Source organism: Arachis ipaensis, chromosome B05, assembly GCF_000816755.2.
Source record: "Arachis ipaensis cultivar K30076 chromosome B05, Araip1.1, whole genome shotgun sequence".
NCBI lineage: Eukaryota > Viridiplantae > Streptophyta > Magnoliopsida > Fabales > Fabaceae > Arachis > Arachis ipaensis.
The window spans coordinates 135690878-135701129 of record NC_029789.2 but is presented as its reverse complement, the minus strand read 5'-3'; the positions used below and the strand labels follow the sequence as shown (position 1 = coordinate 135701129).

The window sequence follows — 10252 nt, the reverse complement described above, 5'->3', positions numbered from 1 at the left end:
GCACTCGCACTCTCTCACTGCAAAACTTCATCGCTCTTCCTTTTGCACTTGATTTCAATATGTTTATTTCTTCGATCTCTTTCTCTTTGTCTCTATCTCATTATTAGTGTTGATTTTTTGTTTGTAGCTAGAAACGGTGATGGAGTTAGGATTTGGTTGTTAGTTGGAATTATGACGGGGTGAGAAGAAAGGGCAAAGGCAGTGACGACGGTGGAGGTGGGGATGTAGTGACGAGGACGAATGAGGAAGTGTCGTCAGAGGCGGAGGGAGAAATTGACAGGAAAAGAGTGAGAAAGAAAGAGTGCGCTATAAAGGAGACAGAGATGGCCATGGCAGCAAAATTTGGGATGGGAGAGGAAGGGAGAACGGTTGTTGGATGGGATGGGAATCTAGTGAAGTTCTTGACAGTTGAGGATGTTGAGAGATAGATGATGATCATGATGATAATGATGGCGTAGTAGTAGTAGTAGTAGTAATATGGATAAAGTCGGTAAATGAATTTTGATTTAATTTTAACTGTTAATAATTAACTGATACGGTAAAATTGAAGCTTAATTCAGATTATAAGAACATAAATTAATTAAATTAAATTTTTAAGATAATTTTAAAATTTTTTAAAAATTTATTAAAAAATATATTATAAGATTTTTTCGTTCAATTATATCGATTATTTTTAATGATTATTCAAACGGTCAATAAAATCTAATGAGTAATAGCTCAAATGACATAATCTCTCCATACTCACTTAAGAGGTTGTGAGTTTAAGTCTTTTATCTTTGCTAAAAAAAATGTAAAATTTTTAAAATTAAATTCATATTATAATCAAATATAATATGTTTAATTTTTGTTTATACAAACTTACAAACATATCTCTCCATGCTCAACGAAAAACTTGCAGGTTCTGAATTTTCTTGAAAAAAAAACAAAAAAAGACTTGCAAACACATAAATACTAACTAGCTATTATCTTTTTCAGGGAATAAGAAAGAAAGTAAATAAATTAAGAAAGCCAATTAACGAGGCACTGGAGCATATTATTGAAGATCATCAGAATACCAACTACGATGATGATGATAATAGTCCACAGAAAAAGGATTTTGTTGACATATTGCTATCATTTTTGGATCAACCCATGGATCCTGATGAAGAACAACACAAACACGTTCTGACAAGAAATGACATCAAGGCTGTTATGATGGACATGATTGGTGCAGCATATGAAACATCAACTTCGGCAATTGAATGGGTTATGTCAGAGCTACTAAAGCATCCTAATGTGATGAAGAAACTTCAACACGAGATACAACATGCAGTCGGAGGAATTAACAAACAAGTTGAAGAGAATGAAATAGAGAATATGCCTTATTTGGATATGGTTGTGAAAGAGACCTTAAGATTATACCCAGTTGCACCTTTGTTAGTGCCTCATGTGTCTCGAAACGACGTCGTTATTGAAGGTTATTACATAAAAAGAAATACACAAATCATAATAAACGCATGGGCAATTGGAAGGGATCCAAGAGTTTGGTCAGAAAATGCAGAGAAGTTCTATCCAGAGAGATTCGAACATGATAATGTAGACATTCTTGGAGGTGACTTTAGATTCATACCATTTGGTTCTGGTCGAAGAGGGTGCCCTGGAGCTCAATTGGGATTTGCAACTATCAAGTTTGTTGTGGCTCAGTTGGTGCATTGCTTTAACTGGCAGCTCCCTTTTGGCATGTCTTGTGATGAATTAGACATGAATGAAACATTTGGCGTCACTATACCAAGAACTACACACTTGCTAGCTATTCCAACTTTTAGGCTAATAGCTGAAGCTGCTAGTGATAAAGAATAATGCTGATAAGAACTTTTTTTTGGCTCATTTATTTAATACTCGCTCGTTGTCTAGTTAAGTAATTTATTGTGAGACTAAGATAAATTATATCTTTCAGGGTCTAATAATTAAGCAAGAATAATGTTTAGGAGCAATAGTAGTAGTTTAAAAAAAGGGTTTTTTATTTTCTTATTTTGTATTTCTTAATTATTATTAAAATAAACTTTTCAATCAACAAAAATTTTAAATAAACATTTTTTCAATTAACAAGAAAGAGAATGAATGACGAAGTTATTAACTAAATGTTGTTTAGAAAATGTTAGTTACTAATTAACTAAATGATGATGGATTAACGGGGAAAATTAATCTGACAGGTCACTTATCCCTAAATTTAATTCATAGCTAGGGAGTAATGGAATAAGAAGATAAAGGCTAGCTGAATAAAGTGAAGAATATATTATTTAACCAATTCATTAGCACATCGCATTCAATTTCTTTCTGTACTTAGTCCAGTATGAATAAATAGCTTAATTAAGTGTTATTTAAAAAAATAATAAATAATAAATAATTATATTAAAAATAATTTATAAATAAATTATTTTGTATTTGAATTTTTAGTTCTTAAACTGTTTATTTTAAAAGAAATGTGTTAAAAAAAATTTTATTATGAGAGAAGTTATTTTTTTTAACTTTTCTATAAATTCTTAAATAACTTTTTAAAAAACTACAATTTAATTTTAAAAATTACACTAAACTTTAATACTAATACTTTTTATAAATCAAAAATTCAAAAAAATTTCAAATGGAACTTTGTTCTTTCTATCTTTCTGCAATTGCACTACTAATTCTTTATGTATTGCTCATATTTCTACCTTTGAATATGGCAACATACCTTTAATTGTTTGTGAATCTCAATAAATCTTATACACTTATTGCCCAACAGCCTACAATTACAATATTATATAGGAAAAATTAAATTTAAAATGTAACAAAATATTCTTAATTGAAATATTACGAAATTTCATTGCTTGAAACATGTTAGTTAATATAGATACTAAAAATAATATTTTTAAATTAAAAGATTTATTAGTATATTTTTGTTTGTTTGTTAGATTCTACAGGTCACTAGTTTGTTAGGACTAACTAATATATAATTTATTATTTTTATTTTTCTTTTCATGCTTTTTATACAGCTATATAAACTGTATAGAATAGTGTAAAATTTTTATGATGTATCATTCAATTGTAATCAGAATATTTATCATCACAACATTCCTCCCCTCTCTCTCTCTTTCTCTCTCTCTCTCTGTTTTTTTTTCTCCATTTTTTCTTCATTCTGCTGCAGCCATTTCACTGACTGACAGTAACTCTTTAATTTCTTTATTTGTTATTAATTTACTGCTCAAGATTGATACCATTTTACATGGTATCAGAGTTAGGTTACATCAATGGCGACAAACGAAGAAAACAGCTCAAATGCCAACACTCAAGTAGATTTCGCTGCAGATTTTGAACAATTCACAACGTTCATGCGTCAGTTCTCGCAATTTCAAGCTTAGCTCAACAGATCGAACTCTTCTTCTCCAATCTCTGACCCCATCAGCCTGTATTACCTGCATCCGAGTGAAAGCCCAGGTACGGTTTTGATTTCACTTTAGCTTACTTCTCAAAACTACTACCAATGGTCACACGATATGTGGAGAGCACTCAGATCGAAGAACAAGGTGAAGTTCTTGGATGGTTCAATTCTGAAATCAGTTGAGAATCAACCTTTTTTGAAGTTTGGAATTGCTGCAATAACATCTTGCTTTCATGGCTCAACTTCTCGCTTTCCCCAGAAATTGCTAAGAGTGTGATGTGGATTAGCAATGCTTCAGATTTGTGAAAGGACTTGAAGAACCGTTACTCACATGGAGACATCTTCAGAGTTGGAGAGTTGAAAGAGGAATTCTACACTATCAAGCAAGGTGATTTAACTGTTACTTCCTACTTTACCAAATTGAAGTCTGTTTGGGAAGAATTAGAGAACCTTCATACAATCTCTAGCTGTATAGCTCGTCTTAATGGCTGCAACTGTGAATTAAAAAATTATTAGGGATTATGCTTTTGAGGAATATGTTGTGAAATTTTTCAGAGGTCTGAATGAGCAATACTCTACTGTGAAATCTCAAATTATGCTACTAAAACCTTTGCTTGATATTAATGTTGTTCTGGCAACGCTAACTCAATAAGAGAGGGAACTAAGTTCAGATTTCTTGGATACAAAGATAATCACAAATTCTATGGAAGTACAACATCAACAAAGAGGTAATTCTTCCTCAAGAGGTAGAGGAAGAGGTCAAGGTGGTGGCAAGAGAAACATTGCTAAGAAGACTTTTGGTAAAGGATACACTTTCAAATTATGCACTTACTACAAAAGAATTGGACATTTGGTTGAGAATTGCTACAAGAAAAATGACTTTCTTGCACACTGGAAGTAGAAAAGTGCAAATCACATCAATACTGAAGGTTAAATTGAAGATTTAGATGCTGGTGGTGACATTATTGATTCTGGTCAAGAAAAAGGTGGTAATGAAATTGTTCTTGCCTTAACTCTGGACCAGAAGCAAACTTTAATTGCATTTCTCCAGCAACCACTCATGACAGCTCCAAGTAGTGTGAATCATATCACTTCCTTAGCTACCTTAACTCAACCAAAAGGTAGACATATTTTGAATGTATGTTTTACTAAAACTTCTTAGATACTAGACAATGGTGCTACTGATCATGCCTGTTATCTTCAAGATTTTTTTAAAATTTTTTATCATATAAAGCCTGTTATCTTCAAGATTTTGAATGCATGTTTTACTAAAACTTCTTGGATGTTAGACAGTGGTGTTACTGATCATGTCTGTTATCTTCAAGATTTTTTTAAAACTTTTTATCATATAAAGCCTGTTTTGATTAATCTACCGGATGGATCTAAAATCTCAATAAATTTTTGTAGAACTGTGCAATTGTCAACCTCTTTGATCCTTACTAATGTTTTATTCATATCTCACTTTAAATATAATTTGATTTCTGTTTCCAAGCTTACTAAATTATTACATTGTGAATTTAGATTCACTAATTCTTACTGTGAAATACAAGTACTTCCTTCATTGAAGATGATTGGACAAGTTGAGATGTAAGGAGACCTACATGTGATGAATGCTGAACATATGAAACTGCCTTCATTAGATTTTAGGATACAATCTATAACTCTCAGTGTACAACAAGACCTAGGAGCTCTTTGGCATGCTAGACTAGGTCATTTACCTTCAGCAGAATGATTACCATGAAAAATAGTTTTTTTTTTTATTGATTGCATTACTTCTTCACATGTTTGTGCTTCTTGTTAATATGCTAGATAGAGGAAATTATCTTTCACAACAAGTAATACGAATTCTGAAAATACTTTTGATTTATTGCATATTGATATTTGGGAACCTCTTTCTATTCAATCAACTTCAGGTCATAAATATTTTCTAACTATAGTTGAGGATAAAACTCGGTTCACATGAATTTATAGCATGAAATTGAAATCTGAAACTAGAAAATTGGTTCAAGACTTTGTCCAACTTGTGCAAACACAATTCAGCAAAAGAATTAAGCAAATTCAAACTGATAATGGTATGAAATTCAAAATAGACTCATTTTATAGTTCAAAAGGTATAGAACATCAAATTTCTTGTGTTAAAACTCCACACCAAAATGGTGTTGTGGAGAGAAAGCATCAACACCTACTGACAGTTGCAAGAGCATTATTATTTTATTCAAATATTCCCAAATGCTTTTGGCATTATGCTATGCAACACTCAGTTCATTTAATTAATAGGTTACCTAGTGCATTTTTGAACAATATAACTCCATATGAGGCTTTATTTCATTCAAAACCTGATCTAAATGAGCTTAAAGTTTTTGATTGTCTTGTGTTTGCTTCAACACTTACAGCTGGTAAAACAAAACTAGATCCTAGAGCTCGAAAGTGTATTTCTTAGTATACAAGTCGGGAACCGAAGGTTCTATTTTGTTTGATTTAAACATAAAAGAAATTTTTATCTCACGAAATACAAAATTTTTTGAACATATTTTTCCTTTCAGATTTATTCAAACAACAACCAGGACTCATTGATAAACTCCATTTTTAGGGTTTATCTTGTGTTGAATTTAGAGAAATTTTATCATCTTTTTTCACATTTATTCAATGAAATAGCATGATTTTGTAATTCTCCTTTAATTGTGCTTAAGAGTGAAAACATGCTTTTTAGGTCTTAAAATAGCTAAATTTAATTCACCTTAATTTCATTAGATGCCTTGATATGTTTGTTAAGTGATTTTAGGTTTAGAAGGCAAAGATTGGATTGAGGGAACGAAGAAAAAAAGCATGTAAAAATGGAGAACTCATGAAGAAATGAAGGAATCGCAAAGCTGTCAATCCTGACCTCTTCGCACTTAATCGATCATCACTTGAGCTACAGAGGTCCAAATGAGGCAGTTCCAGTTGCGTTGGAAAGCTAATATCCGAGGATTTAAAATGATATAAAGTTTGTCAGAGTTGACTTGCATTTAGACGACGTGCATGAGTGGCCCATGTGTGCGCATCGCAGGATCAGCATGACTCACTAAAGGCAATTCGTGGCCAGCGATTTCTGAAGCATTTTAGGCCCAATCCAACACATTTCTGATGCTATTGAACCCAAAGATTGGAGAGGAATGAACCAAGTAGTCATAGTTTAGTTTTCTTCATGTTTTAGGTTAGGTTTCTAGAGAGAGAAGCTCTCTCTTCTCTCTAGAATTAGGTTAGGGTTCTTAGGATTAATTTCTCTTAGATCTAGCTTTTAATTCTTCCTTTGATTTAGTTTCCTTTACCATTTCTTGTTCCTACATCTTTACTCTCTTAGTTTTATTTGTTATTTCCTTTATTTTGTTATTCTCATGTTCATGCACTCTTGTTCCCTTTGATTTCAATTAATGCAATTTCATGTTTTATGTTCCTTTATTGTTTAATTGCTTTGTTATTGTTATTTCCTTGCATTTGGTAGTGTTAGATTTTATATTTCTTGTCAATTTATTATGCTTTCCTTTTATGCCTTCCAAGTGTTTGATAAAATTTTTGGTTGGATTTTAGTGTAGCATTTTGTTACTCTTAGCTTGGGATGGTAACTTGGGTGACTTAGAGTTACTAATGTCCAAGTGATTAATAATTGATGTCCATTGACACTAGCTTTCACTAAGTTAATTAGTGAGTAGCTAGGACTTATGGATTGGGATTGATAAAGCTCATTTGACTTTCCTTCACTTGTTAGAGGATGACTTAATGAGATTGATCCTTGCAATTATCATGTTGTGGTTAGTGACAAGGATAAAGATCCTTAACCATCAACCCTTGCCAATACCTTTTTACCATTTGAGTTCCTTTACTTTCTTGCAATTTACATTTCTTGTCTATCATTCCAAAACCCCCCAAAACATTTCTTCATAGCCAATAATTAAGCACTTCATTGTAATTCCTAGGGAGAACGACCCGGGATTAATACTCTCGGTTATTTTATTGGGGTTGAACTTGTGACAACCATATTAAATTTGATTTGAGGATTCATTGTTGATTTAGAACTATACTTGCAACGGAACTATTTTATTGTGAAATTCTTTACCGACATAAAATCCGCACATCACTCATGCAAACTCAAATTCTCACCCACAACACTCTTTTAGTCCAACAGATTTTGATCCTTTTTCCTATTTATAATTGCCTTTTGCATCACATTATGAGGATATTATTCATACATCATCACATCCTGGAATCACTGCTGATGTCTCTAATAATAATAGCTCTCTTTCATCTTTGAATAATGACATTAGTAAGAACTCTAAATCATCTGCATCTGCATCATACATTCATGAAAATAGTGATAATGCTGCTGCCTTTATCCCTCATGTTGATCACATTCAACCTAAACCAATTCAGCCTGTCATGAGAAGGTCTGAGAGGGATAGAAAACTACCCTAATACTTTAAGAACTTTCATTGTTTCAGCATGGCGTCACATGAGGATCCCATCAATGCTGTTCGTTCTTCTTCAAGCTGTAAGTACCCTTTATCACACCATTTGTCATATGCATCATTCTCTCTAAAACACCTAGCCTTCACTTTTGCACTTATAAATAACTCTGACGCGAAGCACTACTCTGAGGCTGTTATGCATGATTGCTGGAGAAAAGCTATTAATGCAGAACTTGCTGCTCTTGAGTAAAACAAGATCTGGATCATCAGTTCTCTTCCTCCTAGCAAGAAGCCAAGAATGCAGTAGGTTGTAAATAGGTTTTTCGCACGAAATTCAACCCAGATGGGACAACTGAAAGACACAAGGCTTGGTTAATTGCTTAGGGGTTCACTCAAATTTCAGGCGTTGATTATATTGACACCTTCAGTTCGGTTGTTAAAATGAGCACAGTAAGAGTCCTCTTATCAATTGCAGCATTAAAGAATTGGTATTTTCATCAACTTGATGTCAATACTTCTTTCCTTCATAGGGATCTCCATAAAGATGTTTATATGAAGTTACCAAAAGGGATGAAGTGTGATAATCCCAAGTTAGTTTGTAAATTAGAAAGATCTCTATATGATCTGAAACAGGCGAGCCGCCCAATGGAACATCAAACTATCCAATGCTCTATTTGAATTAGGATATATTTAGTCTGAAAATGATCACTCTTTATTCACCAAGTCCACTAATGTTAGGTTCACTGCTATTTTGGTCTTTGTGGATGATCTTGTGTTGGCTGGTAATGATCTCTTAGAAATTGAAGCTGTAAAACGCTTCTTGGACAGCAAATTTAAGATAAAGGATCTGAGTATTTTAAAATTTTTCATTGGCATGGAAGTGGCAAGAAGCAAAACAGGGATTGCTCTTTATCAAAGAAAATATGCTTTAGATTTGATCAATGATTGTGGCTTACTTGAAGCCAAACCTGCCACTACACTCATGGATTATACTACATCTTTGTCAAGAAATTATGGCTCTCCTTTACTTGATGCTTCTCTTTATAGAAGGCTTGTTGGTCGCCTTCTTTATCTCACCAATACCAGACCCGACTTGAGCTACTATGTAGGTTGTCTTACTCAATTCATGGATTGTCCAGTAATGTTCATCTCAAGGCAGCTTATGGAGTGATTTGATATTTGAAACAGTCACCAGCATCAGGTCTTTTCTTTTCTGCCTCTAATTCTTTTATTCTCTCTAAATATAATGATTCTAATTGGGGGCTTGTAAGGATACTAGAAAACCTATTATTGGTAATTGCTTCTTTCTTGACCAAACTTTTATATCTTGGAAAAGCAAACAATAGTCTCTAGATTCTCTTTTGAAGCTGAATATCGAGCTTTAGCAAATAGAACTTGTGAACTTGTATGGTTGCTAAAATTTCTAAAAGAATTCAAGATTTTTCCTCCCTTGCCCATTGATATATTCTGTGACAATAAATCTACTATATATATTGCCTCAAATTGGTTTTTCATGAATGAACAAAATATATTGAAATTGACTGCCATGTAGCTCATAACAAATATATAGAATGAGTTTCAAATCTTTAACATATTGCCTCTAGTGAGCAGCTGACTGATCTATTTACAAAGCCTCTTGCACCGGGATCCTTCTCCTACTTGCTATCCAAGCTGGGATTACTTGATTTACACAAACCAAGTAATACCAGCTTGTGGGGGGGGGGTGTTAGTTAATATAGATGCTGAAAATAATATTTTCAAATGTAAAAGATTTGTTAGTATATTTTTGTTTATTTGTTAGATTGTACAACTGGCTAATTTGTTAGAGCTAGCTAATATATAGTTTGTTATTTTTATTTTTTTTTTCACACCTTTTATACAGCTATATAAAATGTATAGCATAGTGTAAAGTTCTCATGATGTATCATTCAATTACAACTCTCGTCATTTCATGACAGTAACTCTATCTCCATTTGTTGTTAATTTGCTGTTCAAGATTGATACTATTTTACAAAACAGATTTGCTGTTCAAGATTGATACCATTTTACAAAACAGGTCTATGTACATATAGTTTATCAATTATGTTACATGTACACCATTTTCAGTCATCACTTTTAGCCACTCAACAGTGTATATAGGGAAAAGTAGGTCGGGTTACTCGACGAAATTTTGTGATTCAGTTCATTTTAGGCTCGACTCGCCTCGTTCTATTAAATAGACAAAGTTTGAGTTTTTTTTTTTTTAACTTGTTAGTTATAAAGGTCAGGACATAAGTTTAAAAAAAGTCTACGATATCCGTTAGGTAAGTTTGTCAATATATGTTTTTTTGTAAAAATAAGTTATTCTTAATTTAGACTTTTAACTATTCACGTATATTAAATACAAAATAAAACTAGAAGAATCAATTGC

General features: G+C 32.6%; 2 protein-coding genes across 2 annotated transcripts in view; both read left to right on the top strand.

Moving 5' to 3' along the window:
* The window catches only part of LOC107641234 (cytochrome P450 CYP736A12-like), a 5716-nt gene extending 5288 nt beyond the window's left edge, over positions 1-428 (top strand). Inside the window, exon 3 of the mRNA XM_021124000.1 lies at positions 150-428. Coding sequence (XP_020979659.1) covers positions 150-428 — 279 coding nt within the window. The remainder of the gene's footprint in view (positions 1-149) is intronic.
* Positions 1023-1930, top strand: LOC110263039 (cytochrome P450 CYP736A12-like). Its single transcript, XM_021103568.1, has one exon. It carries the CDS (start codon positions 1132-1134, stop codon positions 1837-1839), a length of 708 nt encoding a protein of 235 aa, XP_020959227.1. The 5' UTR covers positions 1023-1131; the 3' UTR covers positions 1840-1930.